The sequence below is a fragment of the Tachysurus fulvidraco genome, chromosome 15, assembly GCF_022655615.1.
Source record: "Tachysurus fulvidraco isolate hzauxx_2018 chromosome 15, HZAU_PFXX_2.0, whole genome shotgun sequence".
In the NCBI taxonomy this organism is placed as follows: domain Eukaryota; kingdom Metazoa; phylum Chordata; class Actinopteri; order Siluriformes; family Bagridae; genus Tachysurus; species Tachysurus fulvidraco.
The window spans coordinates 4,906,186-4,928,600 of NC_062532.1; the positions used below are offsets into that span (position 1 = coordinate 4,906,186).

General features: G+C 41.5%; 1 protein-coding gene and 1 gene segment (V, D, J or C); both read right to left on the reverse strand.

Moving 5' to 3' along the window:
- Window positions 1–5,875: 5,875 nt before the first annotated feature.
- Window positions 5,876–6,530, reverse strand: LOC125138898. The segment is given in 2 exon segments: window positions 5,876–6,218; window positions 6,302–6,530. Coding segments are annotated over 2 exon segments (372 nt in total).
- A 6,358-nt stretch (window positions 6,531–12,888) lies between these two features.
- On the reverse strand, window positions 12,889–21,327 carry rest (RE1-silencing transcription factor). Its single transcript, XM_047801062.1, has 4 exons — window positions 21,142–21,327; window positions 17,810–18,675; window positions 17,538–17,621; window positions 12,889–16,324 (listed from the first exon to the last, which is right to left on the reverse strand). The coding sequence occupies exons 2-4, from the start codon at window positions 18,663–18,665 to the stop codon at window positions 14,247–14,249; spliced, it is 3,018 nt and encodes a 1,005-aa protein (XP_047657018.1). The 5' UTR covers window positions 18,666–18,675; window positions 21,142–21,327; the 3' UTR covers window positions 12,889–14,246.
- Between the last annotated feature and the right edge of the window lie 1,088 nt (window positions 21,328–22,415).

Consider the following 22,415-nt stretch of genomic DNA (forward strand, 5'->3'; position numbering starts at 1 on the left):
TGTTTTTGTACAGTGTCTTCATTGATCTGCTGTATCTTCTGTCTGAAAGTTTTGCCAGTGTCAAATCATGATGATCAACAGTACCAGGTGATCCATTCCAGCTCATGTCCTTGTTGTCAGTTAGTACTGTCTAGTGGGTGAGTTTCCATTGACTCTACAGGGGTCTGAAAATGTTTCTCCAAACTTAACCAGCATGACTGCATGGTGAACCAGTTCAACACATTTAATACCTGTGAACAACAATCATGCCATTATTCAGGTGCATTCTATAAACAGCAAAATATTAGTTACTTACTATTTACTTACCATGTGGTTGATCAAATGGTGAAGATTATTCAATCTAGAGCTGTAATGTCTTGGCTTCATGAGAATGGTGTCATTAGTGTTTATGTCTTGTAAATGTAAATACCAGGATAACATGATCTCATATTTATGGCACATTTATTGTCAGTCATTAGATCTTCAAATTAAGAAAGAGCGACCATCACAGGCCTTAACGCTTAAAGAAAAACGTAATGTGCAAATATTTCGAATGTGTTTGCAGTTTAAATATACAGGATACAGATAAGGACCAAAGGTTGAGTAAACCTTTACTGTTGGACTGTCTTTAAAATTGGAAAATTATATGTACTTCAAATACAAAAAAGATGTAAAAACATTTCTCCATCTGTCTTTGTCTTTCAGAATATATGAAACATGATGGAAAATAAAAATAGATGTGTGTGGTGGTCGGGGAAATCTCATCAGATGCAGGTGAAGAATTTTATTTCACTGTACTTGGAGTTTTTGTACAGGGATGTTGTTTATTCATCTCACTGTGGTTCACGAGCGTAGTAATATACAGCTGTGTCAGTGCCACCAGCAGAACATATCTCTCCGATCCATTCCAGAGTTTTTCTTGCAGGTTGTCATATCCAGTTTGTACAGTAGTTGCTATCTGTTAATGAATATCCAGACACTTTACAGGACAGAGTCAGTGATTGACCAAGAGTTAATACTGTGGATCCGGTCTGGATCAGTTCAACACTGTGAACACCTGTTAAAGAAAAATTATTTTAATGATGTAAAAGCAAAAAGATTTATGGAACCAAAACTGTATTACATGTCAAATGTAAAAACACTTACAGTGTACGGCTGCCAGCAGCAGCAGCAGTAGGGATGTAGAGAACATGGTGTGTGTTGTTTGGACTGGAGTCTTCTCTGTTCTCCAAAGTTTAACAGACACCATCACATCATATAAATAGAGTGAGATCCAGCTCTGACACTTGGATTTGTTTATCTGCTGATGATGGGAGGAGAATGTATCTGAAATGTATTTAATGGAGGATGTGTGTGAATATAAACTCAACTCGTTCCCTTTGGAGTTGTGAACATGTTTTCTCACAATATTCATGCTATATTTGATCTAAAATTGAGATTTACAGCATTCAACTGCCAACATTTTCTTCCTGAACTGTGTGTATTTACAAATGATAAGTAGTTCATGCTAATAAGCATGTTATTCAAGAATCTTTATTCTTGTGGAAGCAGTGAGAGTGTACTTATTTTTTCACACATGGCCTCTCCATGGCCTCTCATTTTTGTTAAATAAATAATGACATGGTGTAATATGTCGTGTGTTCTTTTTCATCTGAGGGTTTATTACCTAATTTTTTATTAAATCTTAAGAGTTAAACCCAAAATTCAAGAGGATGCACTTTCTTTTTCACATGATTGCAAATATGTTGAGAAGTAAATTAATAATCTTTCATCAGTATAAACGTCCAAATAATGTTCATAACAGTCCAGTAAAAGTCAACAAGTGGTAACATGTAAGTCAGAGACACTGTAAACATTTTGTTTCTTTCACCTCCATGAATCTGAAAATGTGGTTTTGTCATGTGTCTATAGTAAGTCTGTGTTTTTGTACTGATGTCTAAGGGGAAGTATCACTGTGTGTCACGGGCGCAGTAATAAACTGCAGTGTCTTCTGTCCTCATGCTGTTCATCTGCAGATACACCTGCTTCTTACTGTTGTCTCTGGAGATGGTGAAGCGGCCCTTAACAGCGCTGGAGTAATATATGTAACTACTGCCACTTGAGATTGTTGCAACAAATTCCAGTCCTTTTCCATGCGCCTGTCTGATCCAAGCCATGTAATAGTTACTAAAGTCAAATCCAGAGGCTGTGCAGGTCAGTTTATGAGACCGATCAGGTTTGATGGTCACTGGATCAGACTCGATCAGTGTCTGACTGCAGGAATCTGAAATAGAAGAATATTCAAAGGTAGAAAATGGCAGCTTCATCACTGCTCTTTACTCATTAGATCTCATGTCTTTTTATTCCATCACTGTGGATCACTGTAACATCCAGAAAAACGTAGTTTACTGATCACTGATTATCACTGAACAACACAAACATGTCCAGTCCTTCATAATCATTTTTTAGCTAATTCTGGTTTTCCAATGATCAATTAACAAAACTCATTTGGTGAGATGATAAAAAACTTTTTGTGTTTGTTTTTTTTCCTATTCATTGGTACATTAGCATAAAATACGTAATCAAATTATACAATGTTCATATTTCACATTTAATTACATGGTATTTTTATTAATTATTAGATTTAGATTGAGGAGTTTTTGGATGGTTTTTGTTCATTCAGGATGAAGAGTTAAAGCCTGAGTGCTGAGTGTGAATGTATGTTGTTCTTTATAATAAATGTCTTTTGCAGACACATTTCATTTCAACTAGTTATAAAAAGAGACTATTATTCCTAAGTAAACTTTTATTTATCCATCCATCCATCCATTTTCTACTGCTTATCCGGGGCCGGGTCGCGGGGGCAGCAGTCTAAGCAGGGACACCCAGACTTCCCTCTCCCCAGACACTTCCTCTAGCTCTTCCGGGGGAATACCGAGGCGTTCCCAAGCTAGCTGAGAGACATAGTCCCTCCAGCGTGTCCTAGGTCTTCCACGGGGCCTCCTCCCGGTTGGACATGTCCGGAACACCTCCCCAGGGAGGCATCCAGGAGGCATCCGAAACAGATGCCCGAGCCACCTCAGCTGACCCCTCTCAATGTGGTGGAGCAGCGGCTCTACTCTGAGCTCCTCCCGAGTGACTGAGCTCCTCACCCTATCTCTAAGGGTGCGTCCAGCCACCCTGCGGAGAAACTCATTTCGGCCGCCTGTATCCGGGATCTTGTCCTTTCGGTCATGACCCAAAGCTCATGACCATAGGTGAGGGTAGGAACATAGATCGACTGGCAAATAGAGAGCTTCACCTAGCGGCTCAGCTCTTTCTTCACCACAACAGATCGGTATATCGACCGCATCACTGCAGAAGATACATCGATCCGCCTGTCGATCTCCCGCTCCATCCTTTCCTCACTCGTGTACAGGACCCCAAGATACTTAAACTCCTCCACTTGAGGCAGGAGCTCTCCACCAACCTGAAGGGGGCAAGCCACCCTTTTCCGGCTGAGAACCATTGCCTCGGACTTGGAGGTGCTGATTCTCATCCCCGCCGCTTCACACTCGGCTGCAAACCGTCCCAGTGCATGCTGAAGGTCCTGATTTGAAGAAGCCAACAGGACAACATCATCTGCAAAAAGCAGAGACGAAATCCTGTGGTCCCCAAACCGGACTCCCTCCGGCCCCCGACTGCACCTAGAAATCCTGTCCATATAAATAATGAACAGGACCGGTGACAAAGGGCAGCCCTGCTGGAGTCCAACATGCACTGGGAACAAGTCTGACTTACTGCCGGCAATGCGAACCAAACTCCTGCTCCGGTCGTATAGGGACCAGACAGCCCTTAGTAGAGGCCGAACCCCATACTCCCAGAGCACCCCCCACAGGTCACGACAAGGGACACAGTCAAATGCCTTCTCCAGATCCACAAAACACCTCCAGCAACCTCGTGAGGGTATAGAGATGGTCCAGTGTTCCATGACCAGGACAAAACCCGCATTGTTCCTCCTGAATCCAAGGTTCGACTATCGGCCGAATTCTCCTCTCCAGTACCCTGGCATAGACTTTTCCGGGGAGGCTGAGGAGTGTGACTCCAGTGTCTGCCAGTCCAGAGGCACTGTCCCCAACCGCCACGCGATGTTGCAGAGGCGTGTCAACCAAGACAGCCCCACAACATCCAGAGACTTAAGGTACTCAGGGCGGATCTCATCCACCCCCGGTGCCTTGCCATCGAGGAGCTTCTCAACTACCTCAGTGACCTCAGCTTGGGGGATCGACGAGTCCACAACCAAGCCCTCCGCCTCTGCTTCCTCAATGGAAGACATGTTGGTGGGGTTTAGGAGATCCTCGAAGTACTCCTTCCACCGTCCGAGGATGTCACCAGTCGAAGTCAGCAGATTCCCACTGCTTCCCCCTCCTGAGGCGCCGGATGGTTTGCCAGAATTTCTTCGAGGCCAGTCGATAGTCCTTCTCCATGGCCTCACCGAACTCCTCCCAGACCCGAGTTTTTGCCTCTGCAACCACCCGGGCTGAAGATCGCTTGGCCCTCCAGTACCTATCAGCTGCCTCCGGAGTCCCCCGAGCCAACCAGGTTCGATAGGACGCCTTCTTCAGCTTGACGGCATCCCTTACTTCCGGGGTCCACCACCGGGTTCGGGGATTGCCGCCACGACAGGCACCGGAGACCTTACGGCCACAGCTCCGTGCGGCTGCATCGACAATGGAGGTGGAGAACATGGTCCACTCGGACTCAATGTCTCCAACCTTCCTCGGGATCTGGTTGAAGCTCTGCCGGAGGTGAGAGTTGAAGATCTCTCTGACAAGAGACTCTGCCAAACGTTCCCAGCGGACCCTCACAGTACGTTTGGGTCTGCCAAGTCTGTCCAACTTCCTCCCCTGCCATCGGACTCAACTCACCACCAGGTGGTGATCAGTTGACAGCTCCGCCCCTCTCTTTACCCGAGTGTCCAAGACATACGGCCGGAGGTCAGATGAAACAACCACAAAGTCGATCATCGACTTCCGACCTAGGCTGTCCTGGTGCCATGTGTACTGATGGACACCCTTATGCTTGAACATGGTGTTCGTTATGGACAAACTGTGACTAGCACAGAAGTCCAATAACAGAACACCACTCGGGTTCAGTTCGGGGGGGGGGGGCGTTCCTCCCAATCACGCCCCTCCAGGTGTCACTGTCGCTGCCCACATGAGCGTTGAAGTCCCCCAGTAGAACGATGGAGTCCCCGGTCGGAGCACTTTCTAGCACCCCTCCCAGAGATTCCAAGAAGGTCGGGTACTCTACACTGCCATTTGGCCCATAAGCACAAATAACAGTGAGAGACCTCTCCCCGACCCGAAGGCGCAGGGAAACGACCCTCTCGTTCACCGGGGTGAACTCCAACACATGGCTGCTGAGCTGGGGGGCTATGAGCAAGCCCACACCAGCCCGCCGCCTCTCACCACGGGCAACTCCCGAGTAGTAGAGAGTCCAGCCTCTCTCGAGGAGTTGGGTTCCAGAGCCCAAGAGGTGCGTGGAGGCGAGCCCAACTATCTCTAGTCGGTATCTCTCGACCTCCCGCACCAGCTCAGCCTCCTTCCCCCCCAGCGAGGTGACATTCCATGTCCCTAGAGTCAGATTCCGTGTCCGGAGATTGGGTCGCCAAGGCTCCCGCCTTCGACTGCCACCCAATCCACATTGCACCAGCCCCTTACGGTTTCTCCTGCAGGTGGTGGGCCCACAGGAGATTGGTCCCACGTCGCTCCTTCGGGCTGAGCCCTGCCGGGCCCCGACTTTTATTTATTTATCTTATTAATGCCAGTGTTGGTGTCTATGCTGAAATATTTGTAATATGGGGATTAGTTACGCAGTAAAATGTAGTTGTTATTTAATTAAAGAAGTGAATTCTGATGAGGTTTTTGTGCAGCACTGCAGCTTGTCGTGTCACTTGTGTGGATCACGAGCGCAGTAATACACAGCTGTGTCTTCAGTCTGCATGTTCTGTCCCCGTAAGGTCACGGAGTTACTGGAAGTGTCTCGAGAGACCACAAACTTGTCTTTAAGTGAATCTTTCTGACGAATTCTCCCATCATAATAAATGATGTTGATCCATTCTAAAGCTTTTCCGGCAGGTTGACGAATCCAAGCTGTTCCATAGTGGCTGCTGCTATCAGTGATAGAAGCTCCAGACACTTTACAGGTGATGGTTAAAGTCTCTGCTGGCTTTATAAGCAGTGAGTCTGGCTGGATGAGCTCAGTAGCACAGAACACATCTGTAAAAAGAGAAAAAGAAAAGGTGGACATGTCGAACTGAAAGGATCAGATGAAATAATAAAGCTTCAATCCAAACACTCACAGGGGGTGAGAGCCAGCAGCAGCAGTGGAGCTGAAGCAAACATGTTTGTGTTGAAGGAAGACTAATGAGAAGTGTTTCCTCTCTAGATCAGAACGCTGCTAATATTACAAGAGGAGATGCAGATTTGCATAAACATTACAGAGAGGCTGTGTTGAGTTGCAGCTCTGCAGCTGTTAATCACACTCACACCCCGTTTCATCTCCATATCAATTTAATGTGGAAAATAATTCAGCTGTTTGTTATTATTAATAATGATATGAACGTGTTGTGATGTAATTAATGCTTCCTGTGATGGTCAGATTGAAATCTGATCTATTTCCAGTTCCCTCAAATGAATCTGTATCTCTACCATAATCCATGAAAATGATAATAATTAGATAAACGATCCTTTATGTTATTATCAGTCATGTGTAGGCTGCAGTCTAGAGAATTACATTAACACAGAAATCATTCTCATGTCTGCAAATTTCCTGCTTTCTGTTGTGAGAAGGTGAATATGAACATGGCTGAAGCTGTTAAATCCAAACTTACAGTACAGAGGTACAGTTAGACTACGGAGTTCACATATCCAACCCATTCCAGAGCTTTCCCTGGTTTCTTGCAGTCTTTGAACGGTGACTATTTATTAATTAAAGAAGAATATGGTGAACTCTATTTACGTTTAATGTTATAGTTAATGTTATGGAACTTTTGTGAAATGTATGTATTCAATAATCACTAATTAAAGTCAGACATTTTTCTGTAAATGTTATTTATTTCCCTTTTGGTTCCTCTGTAAGAATATGACTATAAGAGACAGTCTCAGTGTTCATTGTGTCACAGAAATACATACGGTAAAAATTGTGGAGTATCTAGATCTGACTGGGTATATATGAGAATATGTTGTACTTTAATGAAACCTACAATGTTACAGTATATTTGTTAAGCTGTAGCACCACCTGCAGATCTTGTGAAAATGGACTCTACATTGAATATCCTTTTCTTTTTGACCACATCTGGGATTTTAGACGATTGATTAACATGTTTGTACCACTGTGGTTTCTAGCACAGTATTTATTACCATTATTTATTATTATTTATTACCAGCAGAATCCTGGGCACTCAAACCGGTCAGCTGCAGATATATGTTTATATATGTTTTTGGGGTTGTCTCTGGTTATTTCCAAACGTCCCTCAATGTCTTTGGCGTATATTGTTTTACTGGAATCATGCCAGATGACCCCAATCCATTCTAGAGCTTTTCCAGCTTCTTGTTTGATCCAGTTGCCTGATCCACATTTTCTCACACGTTTACACAAATTCTAATTTGTTGATGTGATTATTATTAGACAAAGACAGTATATAAAGTTCAGGAAAGTGATGTGATCATAATGGTCATTAGAGATATAATATGGATTTAAATCAACAATATTAACATAAACAAATAACTAGCTTGAATTGTTTTGTGATCATTTCTGGGATATATATATATATATATATATATATATATATATATATATATATATATATATATATATATATATATATTTATTTTTTGTTAGACTCAGATAGATCAGTGTTGTGTCTTGTGAACATTGAAACACGTCTCACTGTAGTTCAATACAATATTCAATTAAATATATAACAGGGAAAGACATTTGCATAGAGACAGTTCTTAGCTTAGATCAGTGTTTGTTACTCTAATAACTATATCAGCAGCAGTTATATTTTATATTACGTTTTACACAAAAAATTGTACATTGTTTTTGCTTATAGGTATTTAATATTGTGAAATTTCAAATGTGAAAAAAATGTATTTCCATTATCACTTATGTTATAGCAGCTATATACAGCTATTTCTTCACTGGTCTCGTTCTTTTCTCTATCTTGAAGTTAATAACATAAAAATGCAATTTGTTAATGAAAATCCACAAATATCAAAGCTCTCAACTCATGCTTTAAAATACCTAAGATACAGCCAAGCTAGCACTTCAAATTAGCATAGAATAGCTAGCTAATAACACAAAAATGCAATTTGTTCATGAAAATTCACAAATAGGAAAGCTGTCAGAGTAAGTCACAGAGTAAGTCATGATCTCCTGTTTTAACGTTACAACAAATTCACAACTTGTTTGACACAAACAATGACATCTTGACTGCTGTTAGAGATGTTTCTAAGATAAGCAGCATCAGTTTTTCATGAGTGTCTGTAACTTAGCCAACAGTTTTACAGCCTGTTCACTGACAACACCTGCTCAGAACAAGTAGTCAAAGCCAGTGGTTTTCAAACTGGGGCCCTGAGATGGTGCCAGGGGGCCCAGGTTCACTGACAACACCTGCTCAGAACAAGTAGTCTAGGCCAGTGGTTCTCAAACTGGGGGCCCTGAGATGGTGCCAGGGGGCCCAGGTTCACTGACAACACCTGCTCAGAACAAGTAGTCTAGGCCAGTGGTTCTCAAACTGGGGGCCCTGAGATGGTTCTAGGGGGCCCCGGTTCAATGACAACACCTGTTCAGAACAAGTAATCTAGGCCAGTGGTTCTCAAACTGGGGGCCCTGAGATGGTGCCAGGGGGCCGGTTCACTGACAACACCTGCCCAGAACAAGTAGTCTAAGTCAGTGGTTCTCAAAATGGGGGCCCTGAGATTTTATGAAATAATGAATTTATCATAAATTAAATCTCACATAAATAAGGCTACTTACCACCAGTACTACATTGTATTATAATTTAATGTTTTGTTTAATTCAAATATTATGTTTTGGAATTTAATATGTCATAAATGTTTTTTTTTGTGGGGGTGGGGGGTTTAGACATATTTAAAATATGTCACTCTTGCCTTTGTATTTGATGAAAGACTAAAAAGACTGCTAAATGTATTCAAATATATTCAGATGTCATAATTACTAAAAGTAATAAGAAATAATAGGTTCGGTAAGTTAAACAGTACTAAATGCTTGTATGAAAAGCGTTTATGTAACATTTAATAACAATATGAATTAAACGAGGAAATCGTGAGGAAAGCTCTCAGATCGGTTATTTAAATGAAGAGGTTTGCTCTCTGAACCCTATTAGCCAGATGCAATGAATCAGAAGCACCACTAATGTTTTTGTACAGTGTTTCATCAATTTCTGCCACAGTGCTTTCCGTGCACAGTAATACACAGCTGTATCCTCTGCTGTCACACCAGAGAGTTTCAGATACACCATGCTGTTGGAATTATCTCTGGTGATTTCTGTTCTTCCTTCAAAAAGTTTACTGTACTCAGTTTTACTGCCATCAGTGTAGATAAACCCCATCCACACCAGTGGTTTGTTCGCCTGCTGTCTGATCCAGTGCATTTGGTAGCTGCTAAAAGTAAATCCAGATCCTCTGCAGGAGAGACTCAGAGTGTCTCCAGGTTTCTTCTGCACTGTTGTTTGTAATGACTCAAGGCTTTCACATTTCACCCCTAGTAAAAAAAAAAAGTAAAATATTTGATTAATCAATATTTAATACAGATGCATACAGACAAACAAATGAATCAAAGGTTTCAATTAAGAAAGTCACCTATGAGGCTGATTAGTAGCAGGAATAAGGAGAGTGGGATCTTCATGGTGAGTGTTGATGAGACTTGATCGCTTCACTCAGCTCAGCTGCACATAAATACTGCATGGACACACAGCTATCTGGATTTGCATCATGACATCAGAAACCACAGATGGAAGAGGACAGAGTATTATAGCACTGCAAATATGCTGTCAGAAGCTCAAAAGTGCCGCTCCAGGGTCACTGATATGGTAACTTTGGTACAGTAACACTTCCGTGAGGTCAGTATATATGTTGGGATCTTCACTTTGTTGTTGTTTTCAGGAAGAAGAAGGAAGAAACATACATGGTTTAAGCAGGCTGGGCCCTAATATACAAGCTCATCCTTTTTCCAGGGAATAATGGCATAGACATCTATGTGGGAGCTAAAACAATGGTGACCATGACAACAGTTTCATGCATCGATATAAGCTTGTGCATCTGAAGAAGCAGTTGCATTGAGTTGTCTTCCGTCCCTTCAGTGGGGTGCCATGTTGCCTTGTTCCATTTATTAATGGCCTGCATTTGTCTTCTGTTACTTATAAAGAGCTAAAAATCTGTCTTATATCAACAAACAACATAGTTAGTCAAAGGTCTGAGTCTGAAAAGGTAATAAAGTTTAATGCTCTGCAATTAAATAAAATGAACAAAGAAATAAATATAAACATATCGATCTCATTTCCATAATTCTTTCGTTAGTCATTTTAGGGTAGTTAAAAAACCCACAGTCAGCAGTGTAGATAAAAGTACAGGTGCATCCTGTTACTGTGCAAATCTTTAAACTGTCACTAATATTTATACATGTCTATAAGTTTGTCAACCTTCTGGAATTATAAGGGGGTGTGAATGACCTGTAAAATGTCTGATCTTCATTCAAAAGCATTTATATACGTAGTCTACAGTATACGAAAGTCTGTGGGCTAAACAAGTCTTACAATTCATCAGAATGATCTGGTTATTCATTCCAAATTTGAAAAATATGCTACAATTTTCTGTAGAATTTGGGATCCTGCAAAGATAACACCAACAGATGGAGGAAGGCAGAACTACTTCATGGGTAATTTTAATGTTTGTAGACATATCTGGTCTTGTGTCTACTAAACATGAACGCTTGTTAACAAATGTACACTTTGGAGGAAAACATTGTCACAGATTTTATCTATGTAGCTCTCGATTATATGGTACACATATATAAAAGTATGAAATCCTCATCCTACCTGTGAAGCATGGTGGTGGATGCGTTATGGTTATGGTCTGTTTTGCTGCTTTGGGGAACAATGACATTAAGAATTAAAGGGTAGTAGCCAGTCACCTGGAGCATAATTAAATTTAAGTAATGACTCAAGCATTCAAAGTGTGAAAATTTTAGATAGAATGAGGGTTAAGAAAAATGAAAACATTTCGATACCTAATTATTGAAGAACTGAAGGGTTTTTTGAGCAGGATGATCTACAAGAATCAGTGCCTGGAGAAACATACAAATAGACTCCAAAACACACATGAATGTCAAGAACTTTTCTGCTTTGCTAACAAATCAGCCCCAAATCTATCCACTGTGCAAATTGTCAATGGGTTTAAGATTTTAATCAGCAGTATGAAATTCAAATCATGTCATATATATATATATATATATATATGTCTATGTATTGTTGTCAGATCATGCCCCCTGCTGACTATGTGGTTAATTGCAAATAACTACATGAATATAACAAACTGATCCAGGTCTCAGAAATCGAACACATAGATCAGAATTTCAGAAACAAGACACTAAAATCTTTAGTAAAAAAATAAATAAATAAGCTATATTTCACATAGCTATATTATTTGTCAGTTCCTGAATGCTTAAAACACTTAAAAGTATGTGTTACATGACACAATTGGTCCTGTGAAACCAGTCTCTCCTAATAATTGAGATCATTTGCCGTCTGGAAAAAGGTACCGAAGCATTCGGGCCCTCACGACCAGACTGCGTAACAGTTTCTTCCCACAAGCCATCACTGTACTGTACTGAGCACAACATACACACATCATCTGTATGGACTGCATAAACCCTCACAAAACACACACACTGTTTTGCACACTTTTCTGCTGTTTTTGCACATACTGTCCAACATTTCAGCTGTTTTTGCACATATTGTACAATATCTCAGCCATTACGCACATACAATACAATATTTCAGTCATTTGCTGTTTTTTGCACAACTCTATATATTATCCAAAGGACCTGCTGCTAAGAAACTGTGTTCATTCTAATGTTACTGTACGAAATATTGTTTGAACATTCAGTATTTACACCGGTCGGTCGGCGCTGTTTCTGTTACTGTTTATTGTCTTTTGTGTATTGCATTTTTTGCACTTTTTGTATTGTCTTGTAACTTTGTCTGCACTGTCTTTTGTCCTGCACTGTCTTGTTTGTCTTGTCCTGCACTGTTTGCACCAGGTTACACAGCCCTGTCTTTGTTTTATGTAGCACCTTGATCCTGGAGAAACGTTGTCTCATTTCACGGTGTACTGCAACAGCTATATATGGTTGAAATGACAATAAAAGCTACTTGACTTGACTTGACATGAGTATTTTGTCCTTAACAATGCATGTATCACGTTTTAACCGTTTACGCCTGCAGGTTACGAGGTATAAATGACATGTCTCAAAGCACTTAGAACAAAAGGTTGTTAACAAGCTTAACAAACTGTAACCTGGGATTCTTTTTCTCTCGTGGACAGAAGCGGAGCCTGATGTAGTCATCTGCAGTGGCAGCTTTTCCACCTGAAGGCCTGGAATTCGCGTTCTGAGATGCCTTTCTGTTCAGCATGGCCGTAAAAATTTATGGTCACCTCTCATTTACGAGAGCTACCCACATAACTGCTGCTTGCTTGAGGTTTTTGTTGTTGTTGAGGTTTCTCACCATTCTGCACAGATGTACAGTGAAATCTTCTGAAACCATGCTACGGTCAGTCTTGGAGATCACCTTGATTTTTGCATAAATGAGTTCTTACGAGTTTCTATTAGCATGGAGCGTATACAGTCCGAGAGACATTCACATTTAAGAGTGCAATATTTTTATTAATATACTGGTTCGTTACATACAAGTACACTGAATCACAACACTTTCTAAAGACTTTTCAATAGATCCGATGTTAGTATCTGCAAATATAAACTATATAAAGCACTCGATTACTCTGTAAAGTCTCATTTACAGTAATGGTAATTGTAATCTATCTATCTAATCTATGTTAATTTTTTTTATGTACAAAAGTGAGTTTGAAGTGGGACAGGGGAAGTTTTACACTTTGGTGTAGCCAATATTGCACTTAAAAAAAAGTATGCATTTAAAAACAAAAAAAAAAAAAAGAAAACTTGGCACAGGTGTAGATATAGACGGATCCATTTCGCACATAATAGATTGGTGGCACAAGGTTAGAAACAATTCCTTTTGATGACCAAAAAAAAAAAAAAAAAAAAAAAAAGATTGTCAGATGCATCAAAAAAAAAAAAAAAAAAAAAAAACACCCCAGAGTGACATATACAGCGCAATGGTTTCCTCCCAACCCCATATGTAGTTTGTCTGTTCTGCTACAAAGCTGATGTTACCTACAAGTATGTGGTGTATGCAGTCCAAGTGGAACAGTGTGTACATTTCATTTTTTGTCCAAACTCTTGCATTAAGGCAACAGGTGCAAGAGACATAAGCAGAGACAAACAGTCTTTGGCCCAAAAACGAACCACATGCCTGTACTCGAGTTCTCGATAAATTCCCCAAGGATTACAGGCATATTCTGATATCACAAATTGTGATATGGTTTTGTTTCACTGAACTTTTCTGTGATAAATGAAATTATGTAAATAGCTTCTTAGAGGGATAAACCCAGCAAGATTTTTCTTCAAATTTGTCTAAAATAAGCAACCATACAAGACAGCTAACCTTAAATAAGGTCTGCCCAGAATTTCTGACAACTAGGCTGCTTTCTTCAGGAACGCCAACGACGGGCCTCAGCTATAGGTCTTTAAAAAAAACAGTTATGTGCAAATATTTGTTATAGGTCAAAACGAGCAAAACGTTCTGTGCAGCTTTACAAAGGTTTTGTTTGTTAAAGCTGATTTTCTTCATACTTGGGTACAGATGATAAATGCCGATAAGCCGGAAATGATCGACCGCATTCACGACACAAATGATTTCCGTTTAATAACGCTCACTGAGAGAGGCCGATGACAGAAAAAGAGTTAATTGGTGGAAGAGCGTCTCCTAAGCATGGTGTTTGCCAAATCCTCCAACCATCATCGGCCAAGAAGTATGCTGAAGCCATAGGCTAGAGTCAACTCAAACTTTAGCCCATTTCTGGAATTCAGTTCACTACTTTCAAAGGACCCAAATGAGTGAAATCCTTAAGCAGAAATAAAGTCTACTTGCTCCCCTGTGTTGCAGCGTCCAAGTAATAGACGTTAACCAGGTGACGATTGAGATGCCGCCTGTAGTCCATCTCCAGTGGAAATGTGCGGTCACAGAACACACAGGTGTGGCTGAGCAACTGTGTGGGTGACGGAAGCTCTTCGGTCGGTGTTTCCGGAAGTTTCCCGTTGAGCCCGGAGTCATAACTAACCTCTGAGGCACAGTCACTGATGTCACTTCCTCCGTCGTGGCTGTGGATGCCCTCGTCATCTTCACCTTCCTGAGATTTGCTACATGGTGGTTTGGACAGGTCCAGTGTTGGACTATCTGTCCCACTATCAATATCTGAAGAAGGCTGTGCTGCCACTGTGCCCTTTCCTTCTGTGGTGGCCTTCACGCTTGTGACTTCATTTTCTAGAGACAGTTTCTCAGATAGATTTTTGCTTATGCTCAGTTCCTCAGAAGTGTGAGATACCTTCTCAGATGAGATTTGATCTGGACTGGACTGCACGTTTTTATGGTCAGAGGAAATTTCCAGAGCATTTGCTGTCTCCATTTGTGTGCTTGGGACCTCAAGGTTAGCTGCTGCTATGTTTGTCTTTCTGCTTTGCCTGCCATTGCCCTTTGGCCTCTTCACCTGTTCAGGTGTGCTCATGCTTATGCATGGGTTGTTAGCAACATTCACCTTCCTGCGTTTGGTCTTCTCTGCCTGACGACAAGGGACATTCTCTGCGAGTTTGCGCTTTGCCATTTTTGGCTTGGCTTGCTCACAATCCTGAGACTCCATACCATTGCAGTTCACTGCGCCTGTCTGTTTCTTGGTTGCTTTCTTGGCTGGTGCCTTTTTGGAACCTTTACCATTTTCCACCTCTCTTTTCTGTCCATCAGTTTTCTGGAAGTTGTTTTTGTTCTCCAGACGTTCTTTTTCTATCCGTTCCTCCTCTTCCTTCTGCTTTAACTCCTTCTCCCTCATTTCTCTCTCCACTTTTTCACGTTCTCTTCTTTTCTCCTCCTCCTTCTGCTTCATCTCTTTCGCCTTCACTTCTCTCTCCACCCGCTCTCTTTCCCTTCGTTCCTCCTCCACCTTTTTCGACTTCTCCCTCATTTTTTTCTCCGCCTTCGCTTTTTCTTTTCTCTCATCCTGCTCCTTCTCCCTTATTTCTTGCTCAAGTCGTTCATTCTCCTGTTGCTCTTTTGCTCTCCTTTTCTCCTCCTCCATCTGCTTCTGTGCTTTTTCTTTCTTCATTCTCTCCAGCATTTGTTCCTCCTGCCTCTTTCTTTCCCTTCTTTCCTCTTCCTCTCTCTTCTTCTCCATCCTTTTATTCTGCTGCCTCTTCTCAAGATCTACTCTTTCGGCCTCCTCGGAATGACCCTGAATTTTAGCGAGTGTCTTTTTCTTTTCATCTTTTTTAACACGACTTTTGGCGACTTTGTCTGCAGATTTAGCAGCCTTCTCTGATTTTTTTACCTCCTTGTCTTTCTTTCCATCTTGTCTCTCGGTAGAGGGGGTAGTTAGTTTGACTTTTAATTTCTTGCTATTTGTTTCTTTTCCTTCATTTCTTGGTGCACCTCTTTTCTCTGCTCTCTTCTCGCACAGTTTTTCTTTCACGTGTTCGGATGCAGGCTTTTTGCCACTCTCACCATCCAGATTTACCTTGCCACTCTTTTTAATGGAGAGGTTGATGGGGCCTGCACTTGACTCGACATCCTCAGATACATCTGCTTTTTGTCTAATCCTCATCCTTGGTTCTGGTGGTGCCTTGAAATCATCTCCGTCTGCCTTCTTCACCCTCAGCCTCACCTTGGACACGTCCATGGAGATATCTGAGCATCCGGGGTGCCTGGACTTGATGTGGTACTGCAGATTGCATTTCTTGGATGCAGCATACTTGCAGACAGGACAAAGGAACTGCCGTGGATTGACGTGCAGCTCTACGTGCTTTTTGAAGTTGCTGCGGTCAGCTGTTTTGTACTGGCAGAAGGGACAGTTGAGCGGTTTTGGTCCGTTATGCACTTGCCTGGCGTGACGCGTCACCTCGTGTTGATTGGCTGCCAAATAGCTGCAGCTGTCGCATTTGAACGGTCGCTCACCTGTTGTAGAGATATGTGGGGTCAGGATATGTTTGTACATTTTACAGGTTTACTCTATGGAGGGAATAAACACAAACTTCCTCATGCAGAAAAACACACACACAAATACAATTCATAAAATCAGTGCATAAAAGTTCATACTACAAACCTTTTACCATTTTATCCCGAATCATCTGGATGCATGGTGTACAACAAAGAGAATGGATTTAGTAATAAAATAAAGGCAACTAAGCACTAAATATTAAACAAAAGAGGTGATAAATTAAGATTTAGACTTATATTGTACACATACACTGGCTATACTTTAACACTTTTGCTATTAGCTTTCACATGCTTAAAAAATGTTGCATGGCAGATTTTAGAAACCACTCGTTATTCCTGGGAATAACTTTTTTTTTCACGTATTATCTTTTGTACTAGCATAAAAGGAGTGAACAAGCAGTTTGGGGTCACTGTTGTATATTCTTCTGTTTATTCCGTACCAATAGGAAGCAAATTTGATAATACAGAGAAACTTAAAAAAGGCACATCAATAAGATGCCTTTTGCCCCTTTTCCACCGAGGCAGTTTGTGTGCTGGGTCAGAGCCTAATTTAGAACCGGTTCTTTCTTTTTCAACAGCCGAAGCACCGGCTCTGAACCAGGAAAAGTGATTCTTAAGTAGCGCCAAAACGTTGCTGGTCTAGACTTAAGAACTGCTTGAGTCAGGAGCTGGGAGCAGGGCTGTGGGTGGGGCTACTGTTAGCGCATTTGATAATGTACCTTCAGTATACTAATGTTTAATACACATTAAGTTTACCGCAATATGATCAGTTATCAGCACACATGATAGTAGGTAGCTACATGCTAAGGCTAACTTTTTTCTGTGTTAATGTAGCATTACAGTTTCCCTTCTCTATACCGAAGGGGTCCAAACCTGTTCTTGCAGGATAATTCCTGTTCCAGCGAGCTCCATGAAGACCTTGTTTGACAAGGTTGGAGTGGAAGAAAAGCGTCCTGCTCAGAGCCCTGAACACATTTCTTCTGAACACCTTTTGGATGAAGTTGTGCTTACTAATTTCTATATAAACATCTCCAGTTTCATTGCATGGTATACTGTGCAAACACAGTATCATAACCACAGGACAAATTGAACTGAGTGACCAAACATTATACTGAGAGTGTTGTACCATACTAAAGGTTTTGTGGCTACAGATGATGAGTGAGTGACTCACCAGAGTGTGTTCTCATGTGCCGTGTAAGATGGGTCTTCTGAGAGCTTGAATAGTCACAGTAAACACACTGGAAAGGACGCTCGCCTAGAAAACGGACAGGGAATAGGAAATACGTCACACTATGGAAATTTAATTAAACACATGTAACACTTGTACGGTGTGGTTGTGTATTGCACTCTCGTTGTGTATTGTGTAAACATAGATAGAAATTAAATGATTCAAAAATCAATGCCACTTAAAATGTGATCTTGATCCTGACCAAGGTTGCGTACCGGTATGTGTGCGAATGTGCTGGATGTAGTTGTTCTTTCTGTCAGAGAAGTAGCTGCACTGGTCACATGTGAATAGCTTGCTGGGAAAATGGTTCCTCAGGTGCTTCTTCCAGTGATATTGGCTGACAGTGGAGTAGGGGCAGATGGTGCACCTGAACACTTGCTGCTCATCCCCTTCATTCTTGTGGTGCCTCAGGTGTGCAACATAATGATCGTAGCGGTTGGTGTTGTAGCCACAGCGATCACAGCAGATCACACCCTTGACACAGTTTTCGGCTGATTTTTGCTGTGTCTGATTTGATTCGTCATCTGAATTTCCACCACCTGCCTTTTCTGCAATCAGTTTCTTTGCGCTGTGGACGCGGATGTGCTGGACGAATTCCTCTTCGCACTCAGCTTGAAAGTGGCACGGCTTGCAGAAGAACGGCTTCTTCTTTTTCTTGGTACATTTGACTAGTGAATTTGTCGCGGCAAAAGGGGATTTTGCTGATGAAGATTTCTTTGAAAGGTCAGTTGGTACTGTCTCAACATTTGCGACATCTTCTTCTATGCTGTTTTCTCCCAAACTGCTCTCTTCATCCACATTCTCGGTCGTCTCATCGAAGCTGTAGAGGAGCACGTTCTCGTCCTCGCTATCAGAGTAGCCACAGCATCCTACGTTTTTCAGTTCTGCCATCTGCTTCTCCTCCTCTGGAGGGGAATCTGTGTGCAGCGCCACGTTAGCCAGCATGACAAGCTGAGGCGCAGGAAGCTCTGAACCGGGAATTGTGTTTACTTCAGATTCTTCAGGCAGCGAAGCATCTCCAGGGGTCACAAAGACATCCATGCAGAGACTAAAGGCTGTCTGAGAGGCCATGCTCGTTCAGCTGAAAGACAAGAACAAACACTTATTTATAAATAAATACATCACATGCCAGGGTTTAAACACTCCATAAGTCATGGAAAGTCACAGAAACATTCTTTCAATGAGGCAGAAAGCATTTCCTGTCATAAATGAGACACTTATAGAAGTAACTGGCTTGGCTTGGCTGACTTCATGACATGTAACACTGAAAAAAGCTTTGATACAAAGACACAATGGACCCAAATTCTATTAAAAGTCACTGCACTACTCTATACTCAAAACTGAACAATAGTCTTAAGACTATTATCATCAAAATCTTCTTCAGGACTTAGGGCCGTGTATGGACACACTCCCTTACTCAAACTTTTAACTAGATATCTACTAAAATATGTCCAACAATCCAGTCTAGTATGAGCTTGATCCTGATCAGCTTCATGATATGCATATATGAGTTTTTTGTGAACATGGGCTGCTGCAGGTTCAGATTTCTTTGAGCAGCATTTCACTGTAAGTAGCAAAGACACAGATGAAGGCTATAAAAGCACAGATGACAGTGTTACCTGACACTTTCCTACATAAAAATCATATTTAGTACCATAAATAGATAGAATGCTAATGCTATCCTAATCAAAATAGCGTCATTTGGTCATCTCAAGTGTCTTAAAATAAAAAACAACCAACAAGCTCAGGTCTCGTAGCTCAAGTAACTTTAACAGACAGAGCAAGGCCAAGCAACCTGAGGGTACAGATCAGTATCAGTGAGCATGAAGGTAATTATGGAGCAGTAAAACAATGATGCAGAGAAACTGGTGGATGCCTGAGAGACAGCACTTCAGCTCCTCACTCACCGGTGGCTTCATTTACGATTCTTTACTAGTGCTTCTAAATACAAAAATGTGTTTTATTTTCAAGGAGTTAAACATCCACCTTATTATTATTATTATTATTATTATTATTATTATTATTATTATCAGAAATTGCACAATACAGTTTCCCCCAATTTTAAAATAAGATTTTCTTTAAAAGCTATATATATTTAATTTTTAAATCCAGTTCCAATCTTGGCCATTTGTTGCCGGGTACGTTATTACTTTCCCTTGTGTGTGTTCGCACATTGTTATTGTCCCTCAAACAAGTTCTCGCGCACATTGTTATTGTCCCTCAAACAAGTTCTCGCGCACATTGTTATTGTCCCTCAAACAAGTTCTCGCGCACATTGTTATTGTCCCTCAAACAAGTTCTCGCGCACATTGTTATTGTCCCTCAAACAACTTCTCGCGCACACTGTTATTGTCCCTCGTGCATATCGTTTTATTCACTTATTCTAACAGACTAATTTTCGTACGTTTTCAGCATTTTATCGCGCCCCCCCCCCACCACCCCCATGTGTCCTTAGGTTTGTCTCGCGGATACTGATTTTTTTTACCCCTCCTCACACATGGGTTCGCGCATGCATGCTCTCCTCGCGCGCATGTTCTCGTGCACCTTTAAGTCCCCCCCTCCCTCCTTGCTCATAGCTTCATGTCATGTTGAGCTATGCGGCCATTTTCCCACTGCACCACCACGCTGGCAGAGCAAACGCTTCAGCTCCTCAGCACAGTGAAATCACACACACACGCACACACAAACGTGTCTCTGTTCACGACCACGCGTGCTGGTAAAAAAAAAAAGTGTCGATATATATAAGGCACAAAAACAAAAGACCAGACTTTTTAACTCGTGTTAAAAACTGTGCGTTTGTTGGACAGCTCCCAGACTCAGGGACTCAAATCAGCCATGATGGAATGACGAGGGGGGAAACTCTCCATATTGGATCTAAACTTTTTCGCGACACGTCATGTGAATCCAACAGTCCGTGTTTCCTCATTTCAGCTCAAATCGCATCGGTTTTAAAAACTATTACAAAAGAATTTCCGGCCACAAAAAAACACGTCCAATTAAAAGTCGCTGTCCAGCTCGGACACACACACGCGCGCACGCACACACACACACACACACACACACACACACACACACACACACACACAAACTTCATTAAACTTTCCTAAGCTACTACACAGAGTTTGTGAGGTAAACCTATAGCTATACCTGCTAGCTAGCTTTAGTTAACTTTAGCTAGCTACTTTTCCGGAAGAAGTGTGTGTGTGTGTGTGTACATTACATCATGTCCACATTGTTTACAATAAACTGTTTGATCAGAGTTTATTTTCTCTTCACTTTTGCTCTTTTTGTCGTGTCGAATGTGTTTTTCCAGAGAAAAGCTGTGTTTAGTTGTGAATTGTGTGAGAGTGTGTTAGCCGTGGTCCTGATCTCATTGCTGGACAGCGCCACACACTCACACACACACATATACACACTCACACACACACATATACACACACCCTGCCTCCATTTTACAAACCTATACTCTTTTACTAAACTCGAGAAAAGAGAGGAAAAGGGCGGTTTTACGAGTTTAACCGTATTTTTATTTCGGTAGAAAACTTACCCTTTGTGTTTGTTCGACGTCTGTCGATGTTTTCCTGAAGCTTTTGTAAAGTTTTATTCGCTCTCAAAACTTAACTTTTCAGTTAAACTTGTTCAGGGAAGTGCGAGTCTCGACGCATTCCAACACAGCACTGCGTGACAGAGTCACAAACGCCTACTGAACCCTAGGTAGGCTGCAACTAAACAGGCTACAAAACAATAGGCTCATGTGCACTACCTAGGGCGCCTCTTGTCCAACGGGGAGCCGTTTGGAATTGGCCTTGCGTTGCGCGTTACGTCACCGCGTTGCACGAGGTCGCTTCGAATTCGATTAATCGGAGGTGATTATTTGCTCTAGTGTTTACAATAAAGCTTCAGTAATTCGTTATTGAATATAAATAGTCATGGGAAAAGATGCAGTTACTGAAGGCATCTATTTAAAATGTATGGGTTGTGCCATACTGAGGTCACAAGGTGGCGCCCAATTCAGAGAAACGTCAGTCATTTACAGCATTTGGCAGACACACTTATATCCAGAGAGACTTACATGATCTCATTTTTATATAACTGAGGAACTGAGCTTTAAGGGCCTGGCTCAGGGGCCCAACAGTGTCAGCTTTGTTGACCTGGGATTGAACTCACAACCTTCGTATTAGTAGCCCAACACCTTAACCACTAGGTAGCCCAACCACCTTAACCACTAGGCTACCAATCGGAAGGTTGTGAGTTCAATACCAGGTCCACCAAGCTGCCAAGTCGGTCTGGATAAGCTTGTTGGACCTGGGATCGAACTCACAACCTTCCAATTGGTAGCCCAACACCTTAACCACACATTAACTACAAAGCTACCAATCGGAAGGTTGTGAGTTCGATCCCAGGTAAGCCCAACACCTTAACCAATAATCTACCACATGAACCGCTCCTAAGGGGAAAAAATCCCTCAAATAATATGGAAATAAAATGACCACAGCACAGTGTAGTAAATATTTCAGTGTGGAACTTTAATCAACCAGGTGGACAAAAAGTAGTTCAATTTCTTCTGAAAGTTACAAATTATGTATAATAAATTAGGGCCCTGGGATTAAAATTAAACATGTAATGTTTATTTTATTCAGATTTTTTTTACATTAGCTCTTAATTATACTTTTATTTGAAAAGTTTCTCAACAATACTGACAAACAACAAAGATCTCTGAGAACAGAAAACAACAGGGAATAAAAACCCCAAACAGAAACACGTGGTACAGGAACAATTTCATTTTGGAAAAAGAAAAAAAAAAGAAGAAAAAAAACCTAA